The sequence below is a fragment of the Pseudorasbora parva genome, chromosome 25, assembly GCF_024679245.1.
Source record: "Pseudorasbora parva isolate DD20220531a chromosome 25, ASM2467924v1, whole genome shotgun sequence".
Classification (NCBI taxonomy): Eukaryota; Metazoa; Chordata; class Actinopteri; order Cypriniformes; family Gobionidae; genus Pseudorasbora; species Pseudorasbora parva.
In genome coordinates, this window is record NC_090196.1 from 34,666,941 (window position 1) to 34,694,917 (window position 27,977).

A 27,977-nucleotide genomic window follows, 5' to 3' on the forward strand; every position below is an offset into this window, starting at 1 on the left:
AGTTTATTGAAATAAGAAATTTGAGTTGATACAATGAAGGAAACTTGTTTAATAAATAGAAACTCAAAATATTATTGTATCTGAACCACATAAAACATGTGATAAATCATGAAAATAGCACAATTTGGCTGCGTCATCACAAATAAAACACACAATTACCCAATATGCTTACACAATCTTTTAATAATATTTTAATAAAGGTTGTCGAATCTCAAAAAATGTTCATTGAATCAACTCAATTTTTTTATTTTAGTAAACTCAAAATTTTAAGGCAACCAGGAAACTTATTTACAGTGTAGTTATATTATATTTCTATTTACCTTTATTATTATATTTCTGATTTTAACATACGTTTTATAAGCTTAACTGTTTATTTTTTATTATTCTAATATAATATTTATTAATGGTTTGAATGATCATTTATTTTTTATATTTTCAGTGTCTTTCTGATTTTAGTTTAAGTGTAGTCATCGTGTCATGTGCTTTTGTCAACGTTATTAATATTTTTTATTTCTATTTACCTTTCATTCATTCCCATCTCGATTTTGTCAATTGCGTCTAATATTTCAGCTTTATTTCAATTAACAATTTTTAACATAGTTAAAACAGCATCATTGTTGTATATTTTGGCAAATAGTACACTGTAAAACATTTTTTGTTGGTTTAACTTATAAAAGTAAGTATCCTGGTTGCCTTAAAATTTTAAGTTTATTGAAATTAAAAATTTGAGTTGATACAATGAAGGAAATTTGTTTAATAAATAGAAACTCAAAATATTATTGTATCTGAACCACATAAAACATTTGATAAATCATGAAAATAGCACAATTTGTCTGCGTCATCACAAATAAAACACACAATTACCCAATATGCTTACAACATCTTTTAATAATATTTGAATAAAGGTTATCGAATCTCAAAAAAATTTTCATTGTATTAATTCAAAATTTTAATTTCAATGAACTCAAAATGTTAAGGCAACCAGGTCACTTTATTTCTAAATTATTTTTTACAGTGTATGTTTTTTACCAATATTTTCCACTTCTGATGTCATTTCTAGTGAGAAATTACTAATGTAGTGATTAAATATGTGCTTAGTTCTCACCGAAGTGCTCTCTATTTTAATGTAGATCATTAAACTGCTACACTGTAAAAAAATATTGTTGGTTTAACTTAAAAATGTACACTAGAAATGTTTTTTTAGAAAAAAAAAGTTACCTGGTTGCCTTAAAATTTTGAGTTTTAATTTTTAATTTTTTTTTTTTTTTTTACATTTTTTTCATTGAAATTAAAATGTTAAATTAATACAATGAACACTTTTTGAGATTCGACAACCTTTATTCAAATATTATTAAAAGATTGTGTAAGCATATTGGGTAATTGTGTGTTTTATTTGTGATGACGCAGCCAAATTGTGCTATTTTCATGATTTATCAAATGTTTTATGTGGTTCAGATACAATAATATTTTGAGTTTCTATTTATTAAACAAACTTCCTTCATTGTATCAACTCAAATTTTTAATTTCAATAAACTCAAATTTTTAAGGCAACCAGGTTACTTACTTTTTTAAGTTAAACCAACAAAAACCAACACATTTTTTTACAGTGTAAGTAACCTGGTTGCTTTAAAATTTTGAGTTCATTGGAATAAAAAATTTGAGTTGATACAATGAAGGAAGTTTGTTTAATAAATAGAAACTCAAAATATTATTGTATCTGAACCACATAAAACATTTGATAAATCATGAAAATAGCACAATTTGGCTGCGTCATCACAAATAAAACACACAATTACCCAATATGCTTACACAATCTTTTAATAATATTTGAATAAAGGTTCATTCAAAGGAAAAATTTTCAATGTATTTACTAAAAAAAATATTTCAATGAACTCAAAATTTTAAGGCAACCAAGTAACTTATTTTTAAAATAATTTTTTGCAGTGTGCACTGCCTTAGAAGTCTGTCCGGAAACTTTTTGTGAGGTGCCTTCATGCACAAACGCTGCCTTACAAGCCATTGCCTGATAAAGCAGCGAGGCAACGGGTTTGCACCACCGTGCCAAAAGTTTTCGACGTCAAAACAGGCTGTGAATGTTCATAGAGTGTCCTGAAAATGTGTGGATTGTATTTTGTCAACGACACCTAATAAAGAGAGAGAGAGAGAAATATGCTTTTCCTCAGTGTTTCTGTCTTGTTTTCCAGCACAAATATCTAAACATTCTTAAATCAAGACAAATTTGCTGGAGAAGAGAAATACATGCTCAGAACAAATATCTGCCAACTCCTTAATATTAATGGCTGTTTGTTTCTGGTTTTGATGCATTTTCTAGACTCAATATCTTCAGTCATTCTGCTTCTCCTGTAAATCTTGATTTAGGAATGTTAAGATATTTTAGCTTGAAAACAATACTGGAAATGGAAACATTTTTGTAGTGTGAAATGCAATCGAAAGACAAACTTAAAATAACCATGAATTATTAGTGTTAAATGGGGTGTGTGTGTGTGTGTGTGTGTGTGTGTGTGTGTGTGTGTGTGTGTGTGTGTGTGTGAAACACTCCTATAGTATTGCATTTTTCACATCTCTGAAAGGTTTTCAGTTTTATTATATTTCTAAAAGAAAGATACACTGTACTGAGTCTTTCCAAAAAAACGAGCGTATGGAGGCGTGTCGTGTGGGCGGAGCTAAAGAATGACGAGCGCGCAGCTACTGCGTTGAGAGCGTCTGGAAGCTCTGGCATCCTTAAAGGAATAGTTCACTCAAAAATGAAATTTCTGTCATTTACTCTCTCTCAAGTTGTTCCAAACCTGTATGAGTTTCTGTCTTCTGCTGAACACAAAGGAAGATATTTGGAAGAATGTTTGTGTCCAAGCAGATCTTGGCCCCCATTGACTACCATAGTATTTCCCCCCTACTATAGTAGTCAATGGGGCCCAAAATCTGCTTATATACAAACATTCTTGCAAATATCTTCCTTTGTGTTCAGCAGATCAAATTGATTTTTGTAAGATTTGGAACAACTTGATGGAGAGAAATGATGACACAATTTTTTTTATTTTTGGGTGAACTATTGGTATCTGGGTTTATGAAGCCGGACCCCCAAAAATACACAATGGGCTCTTATTGGTTAGCTGGCCCAGCTGTGTTCTGATTGGCTAACCGCCTAGTGCACGTGTCTCGGAAACCCCTTCCCTTTACAGGCCGTAAAGACTGCGGATCTATAGTGATCGCTACTGAATGGCACCTTTTGTATTTTTAGAACAATTATAGCCAAAAATCTGTCTCAAGAACTATTAACCCAAATCGAACACTAAACATTGGCTTTACTATAGGAGCCAAATCAAACACAGGACTATGTTTGGCATTCCTGTAGGTAAACAATACATAAAAGCTCTAATCAAAGAATAATTTACACTTATTCCAAGTTCACTGTTGAGATTTTAAAAAGTTTGTAAAGTTAGGTGTTTGTCGGATAACGTTAAGTATGAATGAGCATTTAACAAACTGGTTTGCAGAGCACAGCGTTGTCATTCGTTTACTTCCTTGCTACAACGTACAATTAACAATACAAACTATTACAGCAAAACACAGACGTAAAAAAAATCATACTTACAGGGCGTGGCCTGTTTTTAAAATTGGAAGTACTCTATCCTTTAGGACAAGCCATTGTGCTAATCCTGCATTGAACTCGCGACGATTGTGGAAGCTTTCCTCCATAAAATGTGCAGCACAGAGAGCGAGATTTGAGTAATTATTATGAAGGACAGAGTAAATTTTAACCATTGATCCCTAACTCTCCTGTCTCTAGGAAGGCTGAACAAAGTGGACCTGCAATCCGGATGAAAATAACAGCGTTTCATCAGCATTGCGCAACACGCCAAGCTTAGAAATCTAAACGCAACCTAGCAGCAGCAAATCTAATCTCCCGCGAGTGTTGTCAAGCACCTCTCAATACCCTTCTGAGCTGTAAACGCCAAACTCTGGTCGGACCAATCACATCGTGTATAGAGTTGGTGGGCGTGCTTAACATAATGACGGCAGAGTTGTGTGCTACCTGAAAATAAAGAAGCTGGCGAACAGCGGCGGTCTTTCGAATCAGCTTTGGCCGCGACTCTGGAAGACTTGGAGTTAAGCTTTTCTCTGAGAAAAGAACAAAGAACGGCACTGAAGTCATTCTTAATGAATGCAATGAATTTCCAGAAAAATGCAATACAAATTGAATGAACAATCAAAGTGTGAAAACTAAGTTGGAACAACTGAATAAATATACATTTTAAAAAAGAAAATCATAATAACCTTGATGACTATGTGTGACCAACATGCAAACAAGGTTATTATAATGTTACTCAGACAAAATATTGGAAACAATGTACGGCAGCACTTTAGAGATACAATTACTTTTGCGTCTCTTCTGCTCACCAAGGCAGAAGATACAGTAAATTCTGTTAAAATTGTGACAAATTATTAGAATTCAAAATAGCGGTTTTTTATCCAAATATATTTGTAAAATGTAATTTATTTCTATAATGCGAAGCTGAATTTATCATCTTTACTCCAGTCTTCAGTGTCTCATGATCCTTCACTAATCATTCTCACATGAGGATCTGATCATCAACACACACTTATGATCATCAACACACACTTATGATTATTATCAGTGATGAAAAGTTGTGTAAACTTTGATGCATTTTATTTCTCAGGATTCTTTGACGAATAGTAAGGTTCAAAGGAACAGCTTTTATTTTAAACAGAAATATAAACTTTACTGTCACTTTTGATCAATTTAATGCATCCTTGACTCTTAATATTGATGTTCTGATAACTTCAGAAATATACAGGCTCTTATGTTTCGACATAAGGTACAAACATACTTGTTTACATTTTAGAAACTGTTGACATATTTTTTTTGCATTAAAAACCGCACTATTCCACACAAATACCTCCTGATCAAGCTGATTATAATAAAAATAATCTCCACATACGGCATCAGTTGGACTGAATCCTGAATAAAATGTGCAAGTTTGATTCGACATGGAGATAAAACCTCTAAATATAAACTGCAAATCGAAGCTATGAGAAAAGCAATATAGCTTAACAGGTGCTAATCCAGAGAACATGTCCTGAGAAAAGGTCAGGCACATCCGCGTCCATCCTTCTGCTCTCCTAATAGTGTTTTTGGCACTTAAGCTTTCTGTTCATATTCTGCCGAGCAAATAAAAGCATCCTTGAACATCTAAAAGCCACAATTTCAGAAACTGCAGCAGGATTTTACCCATGATGCACTGCTGAAGGACTGCTGGTGACTGTATAGATGGGCATTCATTACTTTTTCACATTAATAATTGCACACATTTTTTGTTTTTGGGTCAGAATGTTTGCATTCACGTAATTTATTAGAGCAACTCAAGGTCTTCGTTTGCTGAGTGCTCAATTATATTTAATGCAATGCAAAGTGTCATTAAATGTAATTAATGTTTCAGATTCATTTCAGCTCTGATCTAATTGTGTGTGTGTGTGTGTGTGAACTGATTGCCGTATGTTTTCCATGCAGGGAGTAATGCAAGACCTTCAGATTCTTGTAATGCCTCAAGGATTCATCACACAATGCCCAGACCTCAACCGTAGTATGTGCCGTTAATTACTTTACTTGTGATATTAAACATGCACAAATGTTTAGTCCTTTCGTTATGATAAATGCATTTATGTCTGTTTCTTAGCCTGTCCGACCTGCAATGACTTTCATGGGCTTGTGCAGAAGATCATGGAGCTTCAGGACATCTTGGCCAAAACCTCCAGCAAGGTGACAAACTCAAAATCATAACTGGATAATTGGCTTCATTTTATTTCATCAGCTGGAATGTGAATCAGAATGACAGCCGCATTCACACAACAGAGGAATTTGACTAGTTTTGAATTATCACATTAACTCTTATTTAATACACTTTTACTTTCAATATAGAATCTCCATCAGATTAATCAAAAATCAAGTTACCTGAAACTTCATCTTTCAACAGCGATGGCGGCAAAGAGGCCAGAAGTCTGTAGCGCACCTTTAAATAAACAAAATAAAAAAAGATTTTTAGAAGTTGTATATAAAACAAAAAATTGGTTTTGCAAGAAAATATATTTGCATTGCAAAAAAAGTTCTTCCTTAGTGTTTCCGTCTTGTTTTCCAGCACAAATATCAGAACAGATTTTGGGTGTTTTTTTCAGACTAGTGGAAAGAGAGCACTTAAAATAAATTTTAAGTGTATCTTTTATAGCACTTTATCTTAATTACAGCAGATATCTTTAAACGCCGTTCCACAAAATGAGTTTTTCCTCCACTTCAGCAGCACTTATAAACACCAAAACTTACGGGTTTATTCATATGTATATTCTGAAGGTTTTTACAGAGGGTTTTGTTCATATGTACATTCCTTTAAAAAAAAAGTGAAACTGTATTTTTTCTGGCTGTTGGCAGTATTTTGATTTATGGAGTAATAAAAAGAGAAATCCAAAATCCCCTCAGTAAAAACCTATGCTCAGAACTTTGTTCTAGAAATTAATGCAAATTAGATGCCTCGTTTGCTTATTTAAACATAACATTACAGAAATGTTTGCAATTCTTAATGTAATTCTTATTGTACTTTCAATATGGAATCTCCATCAGATTAATCAAAAATCAAGTTACCTGCAATTTCATCTTTCAACAGCGATGGCAGCAGAGAGGCCAGAAATCTGTAGCGCACCTTTAAATAAACAAAATAAAAAAAGATTTTTAGAAGTTGTATATAAAACAAAAAATTGGTTTTGCAAGAAAATACTATTTGCATTGCAAAAAACAAAAAAGTTCTTCCTTAGGGTTTCCGTCTTGTTTTCCAGCACAAATATGGGAACATTCTTAAGACGAGACACTACAGGCAAACAATTTCATGCATCTGTCAATTTTGAGATTTTGGGCTTTTAGGCTTTTCATGAAGTGTTTTTTCAGACTATGGGAAAGAGAGCACTTAAAATAAACGTTTAAGTGTATCTTTTATAGCACTTTATCTAAATTACAGCACATATATTTAAACGCAGTTTCCACAAAACGAGTTTTTCCTCCACTTTAGCAGCACTTATAAACACCAAAACTTACAGGTTTATTCATATCTATATTCTGAGGGTTTTTGCAGAGGGGTTTGTTCATATATCATTTGTCTTGTGTTTGTCACGTCACAGACAAGGGAAAAGGGTGCGAGGACTCAAGTGCAGAAAATTATATATTTATTTATAACAAATAAAACATAAACTCAAAACAAAACCCACGAGGGGGAAAAACACATAATAGAATAATAAAATATAAACTTAAACAAACCAACAGAATCACAGGGAGGACGGAAGACGCAGACATTACACAAGGATCCAACCCAGACTGACAAACACAAGGAGATTATAAAGGGAACAAACAAGGCAGATAATGAGGGAGAACAGGTGGGGCAAATTAACCAATAATCAGATAACAAGGGGGAGGGAACTGACAGGGACACGAGCACATGCTCAACATAACAAAACCCACAAGTGCACACACGACAGGACAGGCATGTGACAGTGTTATATAACATTGTATTCCTTATTCCATTGGCAGTATTTTCTGATTTATGGAGCACTAAAAAGAGGTATTTAAAATGCCCATGAAACAATCATTTTGAACCTGGCTTTATCCAGTGGTCAGGTTTTTGTTCTAGAAATTATTTTTAAGAGTATCTTTTACAGCACTTTATCTCTGCGTCTGTAGATTTCAATTACAGCACATATCTTTAAACGCCGTTCCACAAAATGAGTTTTCCCTCCACTTCAGCAGCACTTATAAACACCAAAACTTACAGGTTTATTCATATCTATATTCTGAAGGTTTTTACTGAGGGGTTTGTTTATATCTATATTCTGAAAGTTTTTACAGAGGGTTTTGTTCGTATTCATATGTTGTTCGGTATTTTTTTTCTGGCTGTTGGCAGTATTTTGATTTATGGAGTAATAAAAAGAGAAATCCAGAATCCCCTCAGTAAAAACCTATGCTCAGAACTTTGTTCTAGAAATTAATGCAAATTAGACGCCTTGTTTGCTTATTTAAACATAACATTACAGAAATGTTTGCAATTCTTAATGTAATCCATCAACTAGGGAAGTATGATGATATCTATTAGTTCATTTTATTACTATTCACTGCTTTAAATCAAGATACATTTACTGAAGAAGCTAAATGACTTCAGGTATTAAGTCTTGTTTACTAAAAGAATAGTTTATGCTTAAAACAAGAGCAAATATCTGCCGATGGAGTCTGAAGAATAAACTTAATTCAAAAGGGAAAATAATCTTGATTTAAAAATGTTTTACTGGAAAATACTGAAGAAGAACATACTTTTTTTGCATTGTTGCTAGTCTTTCTACTTCAAAATGTCACTTCTAATTCAATCCGTTACTTGTCGTTTCTTAGTAATTTGCTTTAAAGTAAATCCTATACTATTTTCCCCCCAGTGTAAATAGGAGGCATTTCTAATATGCAGTATTAATATCATCTAATGTATCTGTAAAAGCTGCCTTCAATTTTTAAGTACAACATCAAAATGTTTAAGTCATTGCAACTTAAATGACTTTAAACTGACTTAAAATAATGTTCTTGAATCTTGTATAACTTATATAAAAAGTTGAAAATTGCTTATTTTGATGAAAGCAATGTAAAAAACATATGTTGGCATAACTTATTGATCATATAATTTAACAGTGTATCTGTATATATTTCATAAGTTGTGTATATAAACATGTTTAAGGGTAATTCATAATTTTATAATGTATTATAAAAAGCTACAATTACAGCAGTTAGTATGAATTTAGTCCCAACTTTAATCTAGTAATTATACTTCTGCATCTTCTTTGGTTTCTCATTTTGATATTTTCAAGTATTTTCAACTCATCTGAACGTCTTAGTCCTGATCTGGCAGTAAACGCAGCACATTTCTCCTGTTTTTGTTTGACAGATGAATCCGAGCCCAGTTTTAGGAACATCTGGGATGCGTCTGTGCTATGAATTTAAAGGCTTGTTTATGCTGTTGTAATAACTCACAGCTGCCAACTGCACAAAACTCTGGCGCTGATGAGGAAAAACTCCTCTGATCGAGCGTGTCGAAATCACACCGGCTTAATGAAAAATGCAAACATCCCATCGCAAATAATCAATCAACTACAGGCGTTTCCTCATCTGTTTTCTGTCAGAAATGGAGTTTAATTGGGGGTGGGTGTGGATTTGCTCTGCACGTCCTCATCCCTCTGTGCTTTTCTTCTCAGCTGTCTCTGGCCGAGGAGAAGATGAAAGGTCTGGACTCGTGTTACTGCGAGAGAACGTGTCATGTGAAGGGAGTGACCTACAGAGAGGAGCAAATGTGGACAGATGGGTGCAAAAACTGCACATGCTCGGTGAGTCTCTTACCACAGACAGGTATATGTGTCCGGGCTGGAAAACGTTTATCCTACGGTTGATACCAGGGCCGGCCCTGACCAATCTGCTGCCCTAGGCGAGATTTTACTTGGTAGTTTTTGCTTTAGTTATCATTATAGTAATCGTTATAGTTATAGTTATCATAGTTAAATTAGCCTGGTCTCATTGGAAAAACTTACCTATGGCAACGTTTTTCAAACCACAAAATACGTACCTATAGGTACATATCACGACAGTTTCAAAGTGAAATGTCCACTGGGTGGCGCTAAAAGCTTAGTTTTTTCCAACAGATGTGCGCGAATCTGGCATGTGTTGTTACGTTGGTTTTTTAACGTACACCAACACTAAACCCTAAACCGACTCGATAGTGTTAACAAAAGCAAATGTGACAAAAATAAGATTGTATCATGCCATTTTACCTTGTGTTTTGAACTCGACTTTAAACTCTTTAATCATCACTTGTTTTTCACAGGATTTGTTTCCAAGCTTTCAGCATTGCAAGTACAAATCTGTACCAGCTGAGCTATCGAGCAAGCTTATTATATTAGAAAATCCCAACATATGGAGCTGGTTAAGTGAAGCAAACTCCAAAATGTATTTGTTTACAAATCATGGACTATGGGAAAAAAAGATAAAAAATACTTCCTCTAGTGTTCATTTCACTTTGAAACTGCAGTGATATGTACATATTGGTATGCATTTTGTGCTTTGCTAACATGTTTGCCCCAGCTACGTTTTGCCAATGAGACCATATATATCTTTATAGTTATAACTATTATTATAGTTATTGTTATGTTTATGTTATCTTTCTTGGTGGGAACAGACCTCACTGTGAAATTCAAAGATTCAAGCAAAACAATCAATGAAGGACTTGTTATTAAGAGAGAATATTTTGCACAGCTGTTATACACTCACCTAAAGGATTATGAGGAACACCTGTTCAATTTCTCATGAATGTAATTATCTAATCAGCCAATCACATGGCAGTTGCTTCAATGCATTTAGGGGTGTGGTCCTGGTCAAGACAATCTCCTGAACTCCAAACTGAATGTCAGAATGGGAAAGAAAGGTGATTTAAGCCGTTTTGAGCGTGGCATGGTTGTTGGTGCCAGACTGGCCGGTCTGAGTATTTCACAATCTGCTCAGTTACTGGGATTTTCACACACAACCATTTCTAGGGTTTACAAAGAATGGTGTGAAAAGGGAAGAGCATCCAGTCTGCAGCAGTCCTGTGGGAGAAAATGCCTTGTTGATGCTCGAGGTCAGAGGAGAATGGGCCGACTGATTCAAGCTGATAGAAGAGCAACTTTGACTGAAATAACCACTCGTTACAACCGAGGTATGCAGCAAAGCATTTGTGAAGCCACAACACACACAACCTTGAGGCGGATGGGCTACACCAGCAGAAGACCCCACCGGGTACCACTCATCTCCACTACAAATAGGAAAAAGAGGCGACAATTTGCACAAGCTCACCAAAATTGGACAGTTGAAGACTGGAAAAATGTTGCCTGGTCAGATGAGTCTCGATTTCTGTTGAGACATTCAGATGGTAGAGTCAGAATTTGGCGTAAACAGAATGAGAACATGGATCCATCATGCCTTGTTACCACTGTGCAGGCTGCTGGTGGTGGTGTAATGGTGTGGGGGATGTTTTCTTGGCACACTTTAGGCTCCTTAGTGCCAATTGGGCATCGTTTAAATGCCACGGCCGACCTGAGCATTGTTTCTGACCATGTCCATCCCTTTATGACCACCATGGACCCATCCTCTGATGGCTACTTCCAGCAGGATAATGCACCATGTCACAAAGCTCCAATCATTTCAAATTGGTTTCTTGAACATGACATTGAGTTCACGGTACTAAAATGGCCACCACAGTCACCAGATCTCAACCCAATAGAGCATCTTTGGGATGTGGTGGAACGGGAGATTCGTGCCCTGGATGTGCATCCCACAAATCTCCATCAACTGCAAGATGCTCTCCTATCAATATGGGCCAACATTTCTAAAGAATGCTTTCAGCAGCTTGTTGATCAATGCCACGTAGAATTAAGGCAGTTCTGAAGGAGAAAGGGTCAAACACAGTATTAGTGTGTGCTCCTAATAATCCTTTAGGTGAGTGTATTTTGCATATTTCACTCATCTGTCACTCATCTCAACATGTGATTGGTCATTGGTGTCAGGCATGATAATTAGCCAGTGTGCTAACTAGCGCCATTTTGTGCTTGGAAAAAGCTTCATATATTCGTGAACAAAAACATGTAAAATCCAATGAAAATGTTCACACCGTCTACAAACCGAGCGCTGCTAGTTGAATGGCGTTTAATCAAGCACAGCTCAGCCAATCAGGCAGTCTGCAATTAGCTAATTAGCAGTGAGCTTGTTCTGTAAACAGCGAAATGGCAGCGAGATTTGCATGTCGTCTCAAAGGTCAGACGCAACAGAACGTTCCACTTAAACTCATCCTCAGCGTGTAGCAGACGTAATGTAAACACAGATGTGAAGTCGGGATCAGTGTATCGTTTCACAGGGAACACGCTGAAAGGTTTCGCTCTCGTCTTTGTCTCGCTCATTACACATTTATTATCCGCGAGTAAGACGGATATTGTGCCGAATGTAAAGTGACAGACGGAGGGGTTCTGTCCTATCTTTAGAAGTCCCTGTGCTCTTCTGACAGGCGCGAGCCGCTCTCTAATGCGCTCCGAGTGTCCGGACAGGTCCAGATGAGACAGGCGTCCCACTGAAACTACCAGAAGGAAGTTCGTTTGGGAAAGGAACATTATCTTAATTTGGCTTAAAGTGACGGATGCCATGCTTTAGGGAGACGCCGGTTCCTTCAGACTCTGGGAGGATTGGAAATCCATGTTTGGGATGAAAAATGGATATACATACAGTATTTACTGAATGCCATGTCATGGAGTTACTAAAATAAAATGGTCTCATCTTCCAGTAAATCATCATTACATATTGAAACCTCATTAAAGTAACGGCAGCTTAACTGAGAAGCAAAATTGTGAAAGATGTGACATGTTTTCAAGGACTATATTTCAAATTAAATGTTATTTTTAAAAGCCATTGGCAAATGGTTATGGAAGCACATTTCCGCAACTAAATACCTACATGAAAAAATACTACAGTATATTATAGTAGAATTACAGTAAAATTACTCTAGTAAATACTATAGTGTTTTGAACCATACTATAGTAAAGATACTACAGTAAAGTATAGTATATTATAGTGTTTACTACACTTTGTTAATTTACTGTAGTATCTTTACTATAGTATGGTTCAAAAACACTATAGTATTTACTAGAGTAATTTTACTATAATATACTATACTTTACTGTAGTATCTTTACTATAGTATTGTTCAAAAACACTATAGTATTTACTAGAGTAATTTTACTATAATATACTATACTTTACTGTAGTATCTTTACTATAGTATTGTTCAAAAACACTATAGTATTTACTAGAGTAATTTTACTATAATACACTATCATTTACTGTAGTATCTTTACTATAGTATGGTTCAAAAACACTATAGTATTTACTAGAGTAATTTTACTATAATATACTATACTTTACTGTAGTATCTTTACTATAGTATGGTTCAATACACTATAGTATTTACTGCAGTAATTTTACTGTAATATACTATACTTTACTGTAGTATCTTTACTATAGTATTGTTCAAAAACACTATAGTATTTACTAGAGTAATTTTACTATAATATACTATACTTTACTGTAGTATCTTTACTATAGTATTGTTCAAAAACACTATAGTATTTACTAGAGTAATTTTACTATAATATACTATACTTTACTGTAGTATCTTTACTATAGTATGGTTCAAAAACACTATAGTATTTACTAGAGTAATTTTACTATAATATACTATAATTTACTGTAGTATCTTTACTATAGTATGGTTCAAAAACACTATAGTATTTACTAGAGTAATTTTACTGTAATTCTACTATAATATACTATAGTATTTACCACACTTCGTTAATTTACTGTGGTATATTTGCCATAGTATGGTTAAAAACAATATGGTATTTACTAGAGTAATTTTACTGTAATATAGTATTTTATAAAAAATAAAAAGAGTAATTTCGACATTTTATCTCATAATTCTGAATTTTTTTCACAATTACAAGTTATAAAGTCATAATTCTGAGATATAAACTTGTAATTGTGAGAAAGAAAAAATGTGAATTCTGAGATAAAAAGTCGCAATTACGCAATTACTTTTTTGTAAACGGGCTTCCATAATAGTCAACTTATTAAAAATAAACTAAATTAAATTTGTCTGATTCAAAAGTCTTATTTGTTTTAGGTTTTAATTTAGTGAATCATTTAACAAATAATTCAATTATTATGTTATATTATAGTTACCATGATAGTTATAGTTATCGTTATGTTTATCGAATCATTTAGTGAAACATTTTGTGAATCATTTAGAGAAACTTTCAGCATTTTTTATGAATCATTTAACGAATGAATGTTCAGTGAAACATTTAGCAAATAATTTCTCCAAGAGTCAAGATCCACAAATCATTTAGCTAAACATTTTGTGAATTATTTTACAGAATTATTCAGCAAAGTATTTACTGAATCATTTAGCGAATCATTGTTTGAATCATTTACAGAGTCATTTTGTGAATCATTGTTTGAATAATTTGCTGAATCATTTAGTGAATCATTGTTTGAATCATTTACTGAATCATTGTTTGAATCATTTACCGAATCATTTAGTGAATCATTGTTTGAATCATTTACTGAATAATTTTGTGAATCATTATTTAAATCATTTAACGAATCATATTGTTAATCATTTAGCAAATCAGGGTCATTCTTATGAACGGTTCCTTGCAGAAATCACTGTGTTGCATTTTTACTTGCACTGAAGCAAACTACAAAATGACGTCTTGACTGTAGTTTAACAACTTTGAACCTTTAGCATTACTAAATTTACTACAAGCCTCTCACCAGTGAATCTCCAGCACTGACCGAACTCTTGACCTTCTGTAGAACGGCTCCGCCCGATGTGAGAAGATTTTGTGCCCCACGCTCGAGTGTCCTGATGGTACGGCCCCGGCGTATGTGGCAGGATCCTGCTGCAAAGAGTGCCAGTGTGAGTACACACACACGCACGCACGCACGCACGCACGCACGCACGCACGCACGCACACACACACACACACACACACACACACACACACACACACACACACACACACACACACACACACACACACACACACACACACACACACACACACACACACACACACACACTCCTTACAACCGCCTCTAAAGTGTTGCCTAACAACTGACCACACACGTGTGTTGCTAAGCTACACACACACTCCATCTCCAGAGGTGTCAAGCTGCACATTTACATATTCAAATCAATTATTTATCACAAGCCAATAAACACGCAGCCCTGCGAGGGTTATGCAAATGCATATTTGATTTTAAACATCTTGAGCCACTTTATAGACAAAAAGTGTTTCTATACGAGCTCTAAGAAGAGTAGAGTCCAGCGCAGAGTGTGTTATTCTGAGGAATACACTCGCCCAGTGTTTGATACGGGTCGTTATCGTCACAGCTCATTTATTCAGTTATAATTAAGGAATGAAGATGACCCTGCTGTATTATTAGTCATAGTTAATATCCATGCTAATTTCAGAGTTAGCGCTGATTTCTACATCCAAACCCTTCCTTTAGACGGAGTAGCCTAAAGTTACAAAAAATAAAAACTTAACATCATATATAAATTAAAGATTACATTAAAAGTATAATCCAGTACGCATGGTTTCAAGATAAAATATTTTAAACATTTTTTTCAGCTTGTTGCACCTGATTAATTGTATATACGGTTAATGAATATTTATTATTTACATAAATTAATTTGCACACATTTACATAAACGTTTAAATATATACTAATTATATCCAGGTGACTAAATATACAATTTATTATATTTCATCATGATATATTTCCCGTTGTTATGAATAAACCGAAATTACATATCATTTAAATATTATATTTTGTATAAATACTAAAATAAAATTAATTATATACATATAAAATATCATTAAAATGTTAATATATATATATATATATATATATATATATATATATATATATATATATATATATATATATATATATATATATATATATATATATATATATATATATATATATATATATAATGTATTAAAATATTAAATATTATAAATTAAATAGAAATATACATTATATATAAATTAATATTATAATAATATTAGGCTGTTTTATGTTAAGGATATATTTATGGTATATATACACCAATCAGGCATAACATTAAAACCACTTCCCTAATATCGTGTTGGTCCACCCATAGATGCATGGACTCCACTGAAGGTGTGCTGTGGTATCAGGCATCAAGATGTTAGCAGCAGATCCTTTAAGTCCATGGATCGGACTTGTTTGTTCAGCTCATCCAACAGATGCTCGATTGGATTGAGATCTGGGGAATCTGGAGGCCGAGTCGACGCCTCAAACTGGTTGTTGTGCTCCTCAAACCATTCCTGAAGCATTTGTGCTTTGTGTCAGGAGCATTATCCTGCTGGAAGAGCCACAGCCACCAGAATACCGTTTCCATGAAAGGCTGAACATGGTCTCAGCAATGCTTAGGTAGGTGGAGCGTGTCAAAGTAACATCCACATGGATGGAGGACCCAAGGTTTCCCAGCAGAACATTGCCCAAAGCATCACACTGCCTCCGCCGGCTCGCCTTCTTCCCATAGTGCATCCTGGGGCCATGTGTTCCCCAGGTAAGCCACACACACACACACACACGGCCATCCACGTGATGTAGAAGAACACGTGATTCCTCAGACCAGGCCACCATCTTACATTCCTCCGTGGTCCAGTTCTGATGCTCACGTGCCACTGTTGGTGCTTTCGGCGGGGTCAGGGGTCAGAGGTCACCCTATGCCGCCCCATACTCCTCAAACTGAGCTGCTCTGTGTATTCTGACAGCTTTCTATCAGAACCAGCATTAACTTCTGGAGCAGTTTGAGCTCCAGTAGCTCGTCTGTTTGATCGGACCCCACGGGCCAGCCTTCGCTCCCCACGGTCATCAATGAGCCTTGGCCGCCCATGACCCTGTGGCCGGTTCTCCACTGGTCCTCTTGGAGCACTTTTGATAGATACTGACCACTGCAGACCGGGAACAGCCCACAAGAGCTGCAGTTTTGGAGATGCTCTGACCCAGTCGTCTAGCCGTCACAATCTGGCCAAACTCGCTCAAATCCTTACGCTTGCCCATTTCTCCTGCTTCACACACATCAACTCTGAGGACGAAATGTTCACTTGCTGCCTAATATATCCCACCCACTAACAGGAGCCGTGATGAAGAGATCATCAGTGTTATTCACTGGTCATAATATTATGCCTGATCAGTGTATAAATACTAAACATAAAATATATTCCCCAGTTTTCAGAGACAAGGCTTAAGCTAGTCCTAGATTAAAATGCATGTTTGAGCTGTTTAACTCAAAGCACTGGCAGATCTTAAAATATGCAAATGTCATTGTTTGTCTTAAGATGCACACCAGTAATGTTTTTTTTTCTAGGGCACTTTTATAAAAGCTACTTAAATGCTCTAAATCAACTAATCCTGGCTTATTCTCCTAAAAATAAAGGTTCTTAAATGGTTATTTGGCAGCGTGGATGGTTCCATGAAGAACCAAAGAAACTTTCCATTGCACAAAAGGTTCAATTCGGCTATAAAATGCTTAGAAAAAAATGATTCTTTAAAAAACCCTACACAAAATGGTTCTTTGGAGAACCAAATCCCCCCCCCCCCCCTCCCCCGGTTCTTCACGGCAACCAAAAACCAAAAAAACAAACAAATGTTGGTTCTTCACGGCACCTTTATTTTTAAGGGTACAGTTTAAGCCCTGCATGTGAAACCGGGGTATTATATAGGGGAGAACCGGGGCGAAAGTACCAAAGCGGTTTTCTCAGAGCCCTGACTTCATTTGCATTCCTATGACAGCACGTTCAGCACGCAACCCTTGATGGATCTGCCAAAAATCATGTGATTTCGTCATCGTTTCCCGCCATTGGGTCCGAAATATAGTTTTCGAGTACGGAAAGTAAATTACTGAAGCGGTACTTTTTTTTCTAATTACAAGTTGTGTTTTTCGTTTCATGTGTCACCGTAATGATCACTCTACAGATCATTTATAGCTGTTACACATCCTGAACTGAAGGTCTGTCTTTTCAGAGTCAATATAAAAATAAATCGTGTTTAAATGTCAGGACTTACAGTCGGGACGAATGTAACACTTGTTACTTTTGACCCACTTTTATATATATAATGCATATTATGCTAATTTATTTTTCATATTGTTCATATTGTTAAAGAAAAATTTGATCAAATAGATTGACACTGCACAAAAAATATTCTAAACCTACAAGTTTGTATTGTCAGGTTATATCTGAAACATTTGATTAAACTTGATTAAACAAAATATGTTTGCAGTTACATATTACCAAGGTCATAGTCAGGTATGTTTAATAAAAACGAGTAACACAAAACAATCTAGCTTATAGTGTGTTACTTTCGTCCCACCTGATGGGGTCAAAAAAAACAATCTGCATCTTATGTTCAAAGTGAAATTATACTGTAGTCCTGCTGCATTTGTAGAAAATACCTCCTGCTATTGATAGACCACACTAGTGAGTTACTGACCAGAGCAAATATATATCTCTGTCTAAAACATTTTCGTTTAAAAGTACATTTTTCTGACATTTACTTAAAAAAAGCTAGGCGACTTTTTTCACACAGTAAGTGCTTGTAATCTTTACTCGGGCTATTCTAATATTTACTTACTAGTGTAAAATACACATGTAAATTGCACTGGCTTGCAACTTTCACTCAGATTACCATTGCATCCAATTACAAACCCAAGTGAACATTGCTGATGTTTCTGAGTTTTGCATGATGCTCCCAGAATGCATTGTGGCAGGAAGCATGTCACCATTGTTGAGATTCCTAGGCTGAACCTCAATCTCTGAATCTTGATATCTGTGTGTGAGAAAAGCTCACAGGAGTTCAAAGTGCTTCGTGTACAGCCTGTTATAAAATGTATTCAACTTTTCTGGTTAAAACTGTGCTGGATCTTTTCTAGAATAAAACATGGTTAATAGTATATTGCTCATACTCAGGGTGAATTAAGCCTCTACACAATGATCATATTCTGATCATCAAGCGGCCAAAAGCATCTGATCATGTTTTCTCTGCTTTTCTTGCCATAGCAAACCCAGATACAGGAGTGAGAGAAACACTAACATTAAAAAGTCCTCAAACTGCCCAACTAAAGAAAACACTGATCACCATAATGGTGACTCTATTAATTCTCAATAGGAGCTTATGTAGCTTTAGCTACCGTTATTGTGATTAAAACTCACGTTCAGTTAAAAGTCAAAACTTATTGAGAATAAGTCAGCCACATAAAGGCAACATCCCAAAATGACCGTCTCTGCCCCCGCTGAACAAATAGGGTCTTTTTGTAAAAAAAAAAAAACATTAAAAAATCTGTGCGCATTTTTGAAATGCACTTTGCTTTTTAGATTAAAATTTACTTAATATTTTAGGTGAATGTGCTGTGACTATAAAACATGTTGCACCAACAAGGATTAAATTAAGATCAGTTTAGAGCTAATCTAGGATTTGTTGATCTAGGCTTTAATTTAAATCTAGTTGTGTTGCACCACTTAATTTTAAGATTCAGATTTCAGATTTCAGATTTATACTTTATTGTCCTCAGGAGAGGAAATATGCTTCCACAGACTGTACCAGTGCAACATTCAGCACGCATAACATACACATACTTCTCATAATACACAAATTATTGGTCACGTAAATATAAGCATACAAGCATACACAGACGGTATCAGCAGCAAACCTATAAGATATGAGACTTAATCATTATGTAGATTCAGTGCTCTTATTGCTGAAAGTACAAAACTTTTCCCTAGGCGTGATTTTTTTATGGGGTAGCTGTCTGTATCTCCTGCCTGAGGGAAGAAGGATGAAACATGAATTGAGGGGGTGACTAGGGTTTCGAGTAATAGTTTTAAACCAGGATTAACAAATCTGGGATTAGCAGTATTTAACCTGCGATTAAAACCTCCATTAATTTTCGCCGCCATGATGAGCCACTGACAGCAACAATACTAACACTCAATTTCCTTCTTTATTGAACACCAGAAACACTCTCTCTGACATAAGGAGCTCTCGCTGATAAAGGAAATAAACCTGTAAAACGTCCTCTGTCTTTATAAAGTGCTATAGCAAGTTTAAATTTAATCCCTAACTGAAATTTTTATCTGAGATTAAAGTTATGGAGCAACAAGATTATAGTTAATCCAGGTTTATTATTCAAATAAATCCAGGATTAAAGCCATGGTTTAAATTTAAGCCTGCTTATTTTTAAACAAAGTTTAAAGTTTGGTGCAACAGAATTATAAAATAAACCTTGATTTAATCTAGATTTAAAGTTAATCCTTCTTGGTGCAACCCACCCTAAATATTATTTGTAAATATATGATAAAATGTACTCTTATTCTCAGTTATTACATGAATAGACTGTGTACATTTTACTTAAGATATATAGTTCCAACTTAAACTTGAATTTACAATGTAATAATTACATGAATTAATGTAATAGATTTTACCATAACACAAAGTCATTTTTTCCAGTGTACTTTCACCCCTGCTCTCCCCTATATATTATAGTTCATGTTGACTTTCAAGGCAAGGCAAGTTTATTTATATAGCACATTTCATACACAATGGCAATTCAAAGTGCTTTACATAGAAAGGAATTAAAATAGGGCTAAAAGATGCATAAGAAAAAGAATACAATGTAAAGAGAATTAAAAATAATAAAATGATGATAACCAAAGAAAAGAACAGGTAAACTAAAACAGTTATAAAAAATATTTAAAAAATGATGCATAGATAGGGTGCAATCAGTCGGACGTACAGTGGCTCAGAGCTCATTCAGTAAATGCTCAGCTAAACAGATGTGGTTTGAGTCTGGATTTGAATGTGGCTACTGTTGGAGCACATCTGATCTGTTCAGGAAGCCGGTTCCAACTACGGCTGGCATAATAGCTAAAGGCAGACTCTCCTTGCTTTGAGTGAACTCTTGGTATTTCTAACTGACTTGATCCTGCTGATCTGAGTGATCTGTTGGGTTTGTATTTAATCAGCATATCTGCGATGTATTGAGGTCCTAGGTCATTGAGTGATTTATAAACAAGTAGTAGAACTTTAAAATCGATCCTAGATGTAACTGGAAGCCAGTGTAAAGACCTGAGGACTGGTGTGATATGGTCATATTTTCTGGTTCTGCTCAGAATCCTGGCAGCAGCGTTCTGTATGAGCTGCAGCTGTCTAATGGTCTTTTTGGGAAGGCCGGTGAGAAGGCCATTACAATAGTCCACCCTACTGGTGATGAAAGCGTGAACCAGTTTCTCTAAGTCTTGCCTGGAGACAAAGCATCTAATCCTTGCAATATTTTTCAGATGATAGTAAGCTGATTTAGTTATTGCTTTGACATGACTACTGAAACTCAGGTCTGACTCCAAAATCACACCAAGATTCCTGACTTGATTTTTTGTTATCAGGCCTTTAGCCTCAAGATACGCGTTCACCTTGAGAATTTCATCTTTGTTTCCAAATGTAATGATTTCAGTTTTGTCTTTGTTTAACTGAAGATAGTTTTGGCACATCCAGTTGTTAACTTCATCAATGCATTTGCAGAGGGAGTCAATGGGGCTGTAGTCATTAGGTGACAGTGCTAAGTAGAGCTGGGTGTCGTCAGCATAGCTGTGGTAAGCAATATTGTTCTTTTTCATTATTTGGCTCAGTGGCAGCATATACAGGTTAAACAGGAGTGGTGCAAGAATTGACCCTTGTGGGACTCCGCATGTCATGGACGTCCACTCAGACTTATGGTCTCCTATACTCACATAATAACCTCTTCCTTCTAAGTATGACCTGAACCATTTGAGGACCATCCCAGAAAGCCCGACCCAGTTTTCCAGCCTGTCTAGAAGTATGGTGTGGTCAACAGTGTCGAATGCAGCACTGAGGTCCAGTAGAACCAGAATTGATGTTTTGCCTGTATCAGTATTTAAGCGAATATCATTTATAATCTTTATGAGCGCTGTCTCTGTGCTGTGATGTGGTCGGAAACCAGATTGAAAATTGTCAAAGAATCCGTTTGAGTTTAAGAATTTGTTAGAATTTGTTTCAGAACAAATTGTGGAACCAAATTAATTACTAGTTAGTTATAATTTAACAGCAGATACGAGTTATCGCTCCATCCCGGTAAGAAATGATCTCTATTCCAGAGCTTCAGCTGAATGTCTCCCTCAAAATAAACATGAGAGGTTCATTTGTGAGTATTTTTTTCGTCTGTGGTAATTTAGCTGACACGTGCTTCTTCTCCGTTTTCATCACATATCTATAAAGCTTCCGATAGCGTTTGTGTCCGTCCGGTTCAAAGCGTCTCTCAGTCTTCAGTTTGTGGAGAACGTTTCCCTTCCTCCTCTATTTACGGCTCGCGTCGATCTCCTGCTGTGCCAACCAAAACTCTGTGTACATCCGTTTCTTCCACCAAACGCTGAGCACACACCTGCAATTAAATAATCCAGTGTTTATGCATGATCTACTACAGCTTTAATTATGAAATTCACTTAGTATAATTACTGTTCGAGAGGTGTTTAATGCCTAATGGTGATCGTTTTCTAAAGTAAAGCAGATATTTCCATAAGCTCAGCAAAGCGGCAGCTCACGTCTTCTCAATAACACACACGGTTTCAGGGACTCATTGCTGATCGCTTGACACAAACAGCAGAAAGGATTCATTTAAACCGTATGAAGGGTTCTCGGTGAGGTTTAGTCTGCACGTTGTGTTGTATTTAAAGTCAGAGGAGGAAATAATTGCTGTCCTGGGAGCAATTATCGCCTCAGACGTCTTGTAATCGCCGGTTGTTTGCTGTTTTGTTTTGCTCCAAATCTCCATACCGTAGCATTAATAGCGCAGGTTTCCTTTGTGTTTTCTGCTGAGTCACGTCATGCTTTTGTTCAAAACTTTCCTAATATTAAAGCTCTGAACCGTCCTGCTCTGAATAACACAAAGGAAAGTGAGCTTAAAGGGACAGGTCACCCTAAACCTCATTTACTCGTGCCTTTATTTCTTCTGTGGTTAAAGAAAGAAGATATTTTGAAGTATGAATGGTACAAATTACTACTTTCAAATCGGGGCTGCACAATTAATCGAATTTGTAATCATGATTACAGTTACGAATGTCTCAATTATGTAATCGTTCAAGAAAATGTAATCGCAATTACAACAAAAAAGTCCACTTCTGCGTTTAAAGCTCCACTGTGTGATATTTTCCCCCCATCTAGCGGTGTAAAGGTTTATGACCATCCAGTGAATATTAGCTTCTGTTCCTCTCAATTCTGATTTCGGTTTAACTCCTACGGTGGCTGATTTAGTCCAAGATTAACACGGCAACCCCCCTCTTCACATTCGACACGGTGCCATCGAGTGTTAAAACGTGAAAGGCGAAGCTTGAATTTACGGGTATGTCCCTCTGTGGCTACTGTACTTTCAAGATGGAGGAGCAACATGGCGACCGGCATTCGAACCCCTCACCCGTATGTGTTTTCAACGGCATATTATAAACTTATGAGAATACTTTATTACTTGAAAGAAGTAAATATACATTAATGAGCACATATATTTTTAAAAGAACTAAGTGTTTTTAGCTAAGAATAAACTAAAAAAGTTGCACAGTGTAGCTTTAATGTGTTTTTTTTCGTCCTACATGTTATCTTGAGTTTTTTTCCCCCATTGTTTAATTTTAATTTTAACACAATATACCATACATATTTAATTTATTTTTTATTTAAAGAAACCAAACCAAAGGACTGTTTTCAGTTTCAGTTTCTTTTGATATAATAATATGACATGCAGTCGCTTCAAACCGTGTTATAAAGCTATTCAAAACTTCATTCAGTGTAAATTGTGATAATCGTAATTTATAATCGCAATTACAATTTCAGGGGAATAATCGACAATTATGATTTTTGTCATAATCGTGCAGCCCTATTTCAAATGACAACTCATCTGCTTGATGGTTTATATCATCTCCAAATGCAAACGATACTATCAGCCGTTTCTAATCTGCTCAATGTGAGGCACAAAGGCATCATTAGGAAAGTTGACCCATAAATGAGCCTGTGATGTTTATCTGCTGACCCCCACACTCAGAAGAAAAGGTTACAGTGCTGTCACTGGGGCCGTACGCTGATGCCTGGCTCACACTACAGGAGTTTTAAAATCCTCTCCGATTGTAAAGTCTGGTTGATCTACGTCACGTGATCTACGCAGCAGATCGTAAGCGGGAAAACTAAATGGATCAGCTACTGTAGCATGAAAACTTGCTGTATCAGTAATGATCATTTGTTGTGGAAAAAACCAAAAGCGTAAGAATAAACCAGTGTGGATTAGACAATGGTCGGGGAGACGGGCTCTACATGGATTGTCAGTTCTTCAGAGAGAAATGGACTGCATTTATATATATTTATGATATTATTATCCTGTCGGTCTGGCACTCGTTGTGTATACGTTAGCTGTGTGTGTGTTTGCAATGTATTTTCCCCTCGGGGCTTGCCGTATAAAGGTGGAGCATGCGCACTTATTGAGCGTAGCGGGTTTCTCATGCTGGTTATTACGCCGGCTTCACACTGCACGCGCAAGCAGGGCGTAGGCAGCGCCGGAGCAGCGCGTGTGTAAAGCAGTAGCAGCGCGCGCACTTTTTGCTTTCACACAGGCAGCGTTTGTCGCGCGCAGTTGTGTACAGAGTACTCTATAATGGATAAGTTTGCATTTCTCTTTAATGTATTTGAAATGGAAATAAAGCAAAGATTTATCATGAAGCTAATTTCACTTGTTTCTGATGTTTTTTTTATTTCGTTTAGTGCGAGTTTTTGATAGAAGAAAGGCCATCGCACTAAATGTCCATGAAAAGCACACTGCTAAAAAGAGAAACTTCAGGAAATTGTCTTGAAATATAGGATAGGCATCAAATTTACATGCATTACCCATCATAAACCTCTTAAAGATAATTCATAAATGACTGTAATAACTAAGAGGAAACTTCTTAATGATATATTGTAGGCTAAATGAGCAAATTATCTAACAACGTTTTTTAAAAAATGACAAAATAACGCACATCATAGTCTTTCTACATGTCTATACTGTTTGTGTGCTATATTAATGTGTGTATATTCTATTCACCTATCCATATTTAGTTGTTCGTTCGTGAGACAACGAAAGATTGTCAAAAACACTTTAAAATGACTTACCATCAGCACCAAGAGCCGCTCACGCTCACCAACTTCCTCCCATGCTTTTTCTTTCACTTGCAAGTCTTTATAAAGCAAATTGTGTGGATCCCAGAGAACTGTGTGCTTCTAAACCTCCACGAGGAGACGAGTGTCGTCCATTGCTGTCTTTCCAGGACAGGTGCACTCTGAAGAACACTGCCTGTGACACCACTTGCTTTTTGTTTATCGTTTCTGTTATGCCAGCATATAGTTATAATATATACATAATTTAATTCATATTTAATTTAAGCTAAACTGGCATACATTATTTAAAGTTAGTTTTGTAGTTCAGGCAAAAACTTATGGCAGTGACTTGTTCTTTTTTGTGTAGAACTTTTTTTTTTCCACAGCGCCGGATGTCATATGGTGACTGAGAAACACACGGAACACTTCACTAAATTATTTCATGGTTAAATGTGTTATTTTTCATGTTAACCAGGTTAATTTTGATCAGAACAATGTACTGTGGCTTTAATTCATCGTGAGCAGCGCGTCAAAAATAGACCTGGCGCCGAAACGATCGCGGCACTGCCGCTTCTGCTCTGCTCCTGCTCCGCGCCGCTGCGCTGCCTCTGCTGCCGGTGTGAATGCACTCATCTGTTAACATGAGCGCAGAAAAAAATATGCGCTGCTTACGCCCTGCTTACGCGTGCAGTGTGACGCCGGCGTTACGCGTGTGACCGAGAATAAAGTGAAGGAACGTTCAGACGACTGTCATTTATTGTTTTCTTATTTCTGAGTATTTGAGGCGAACCCTGAACGAGCGCTGTCACACTAGTGGGCCAGAATGTTTACCGCTGCCTAGTTCAAAAGCGATCGTCACTGTTAGTGTAGATTTGTGCTGTCAAATGAAAAGCAAGAAATGCTGATATTCTCTCTCTCTCTCTCTCTCTCTCTCTCTCTCTCAGAGCTAACGTTACAGCAAACTACGGCAACTCAACTCGCGGTCGCCATTTCGAAATGTCCGTCTCGTCGTAGACTTGTTTCCTATTGGCGATTGTGACAGTACTGACGTTATTACAATCTTGCTCATCCCGATAAAGATCAGACATGTTTGATATGATCGGGGCGAGCCCGATTTGCGTGAGAGCAGATCGGGAGGTGCCAGATTTGATCTGTGAACGCCTCACATTACCAGATCATCTGCGCCGAACATCGGAACCGATCGAGTCCTGGAAAACATTTTTGCTCAGAGTTTTGGGAGGGGAAAATCGGCATAAATTGGCCTAAATCTCCTGTAGTGTGAGCCAGGCATAAGGTACAAAAGTAAAAAGGTACATCTTTGTATCTTACTAACCCCTAAATGGTACATATTAGTACCTTAAACGTTACATATCAGTACCTTAGGGTACCGCCCTAGTGACAGCACTGTACCTTTTTTTCTGACCTCCAGAGCGTCCCAGATGTCGGTGTGTTTGTTTCTTCAGGAGAACACAAATGAAGATTTTTAACTCAGCCGTTGCTCGTATAATGCGTGTCAATGGGGTGTATTTCTATGAGAGTAAAAAACACACACACTTACGAATCCATATTAAACCCTGAGGCTCGTGAAGACACACTGATGTCTTAAGACACGAAACGATCACTTTCTGCCAGAAACACAACAGTATCTGTGTTATTTTACCTCATATCAGACGAATCTCATCTAGTGTTCCCATCCGCTATTACTTCCGGCTAATAAAGTCAAAATACCGGCGTGATCGTAGATATATATGCATAGAAACCTCATTAGTGCTTGGACGGATCAGTCGAATGAGGAACATATGTAAATATAAAAAAACAACACAAACAGTGTTTATTTGTGAAAGCGATCGTTTCGTGTCTTAAGACATCAGTGTGTCGTCACGAGCCTCAGGGTTTAATATGGATTCGTAAGTGTGTGTGTTTTTTACTCTCATATAAATACACCCCATTGACACGCATTATACGAGCAACGGTTGAGTTAAAAATCTTCATTTGTGTTCTCCTGAAGAAACAAACACACCTACATCTCAGACGCTCTGCAGATAAACATCACAGGCTCATTTATGGCTGAACTATCCCTTTAACATTCTGAATTTTCGTAAAAGTGCTATACAAATAACATTTTTAATTATGTTTTATCTATACAGTGAAAGTCTAAAGGCTTGTACACATCTAGAATGATAACTTTAAGGATAAATATATTATCGTTGACAGCCGTGCATTGTATTGTTTTGTTTATTACATGCACTGTCTCTTTAAATGCTCAAGCTCTGAAAGCAGGATGGATTCTGATTGGCTGTCGAAAGTGTTTCCACTGATATAGTTTCTCTGTGCCGTTGTGTCTGCTATTCTTTTATATTAAGAACGAGTTTTAGAGCGATATCTTTATCGTTATTGTTATTGGTGAGTATGGGACCACATTCACGTTTGCGGTATTAAGGAAACCACCAGTGTTAAACCAGTAGAGAATGTGCTGGTTTGCGGTGTCAGGTGTGTGTGTGTGTGTGTATCTGCGTGTCTGTTTAAGTGTGTGTGTGTGTGTTTCTGCAGCGATGTGCCTGTTCTCGGAGCAGACGCTGGTGGAAGGACACCGCTGTGCTGTTCATCATCCCTCCGGACTCTGCCAGCTGTTCGAATGCCGGGTACACGTCTTTACATCTCATCATATGTGTTGGCATAAAACATCACATTACAAATATTAAGTATATAAAATAAGTATTTAAAATATATATTGTGTGTGTAGATGAATGAGTGAAAGAATGTAAGTGTGTGTGTGTGAGAGAGAGTTAGTGTGTGTGTGAGAGAGTTAGTGTGTGTGTGAGAGAGAGAGTTACTGTAAGGGTGTGTGTGAGTGAGTGAGTGTTTTTGTATGTGTATGTGTGTGTGTGTGTATGTCAGTGAGTGAGGGAGTGTTTGATTGAGTGTTTGAGTGAGTGTATGTATGTGTGTGAGAGTCTGTGTGTGTGTGAGAGGTTTAGATTGCGAGTGTGTGTGTGTGTAGGTGTGTGAGTGAGTGTTTGTTTGAGTGAGTGTGTATAGGTGTGTGAGTGTTTGTTCGAGTGAGTGTGTAT

The 27,977-nt window shown here is 36.4% G+C and overlaps 1 protein-coding gene across 1 annotated transcript in view; it reads left to right on the top strand.

Moving 5' to 3' along the window:
* nell2a (neural EGFL like 2a) overlaps nt 1–27,977 on the top strand; it is a 162,470-nt gene that overhangs the window by 49,526 nt on the left and 84,967 nt on the right. The window contains exons 6-10 of the mRNA XM_067436024.1: nt 5,552–5,624; nt 5,718–5,800; nt 9,307–9,435; nt 14,500–14,602; nt 27,457–27,548. Coding sequence (XP_067292125.1) covers nt 5,552–5,624; nt 5,718–5,800; nt 9,307–9,435; nt 14,500–14,602; nt 27,457–27,548 — 480 coding nt within the window. The remainder of the gene's footprint in view (nt 1–5,551; nt 5,625–5,717; nt 5,801–9,306; nt 9,436–14,499; nt 14,603–27,456; nt 27,549–27,977) is intronic.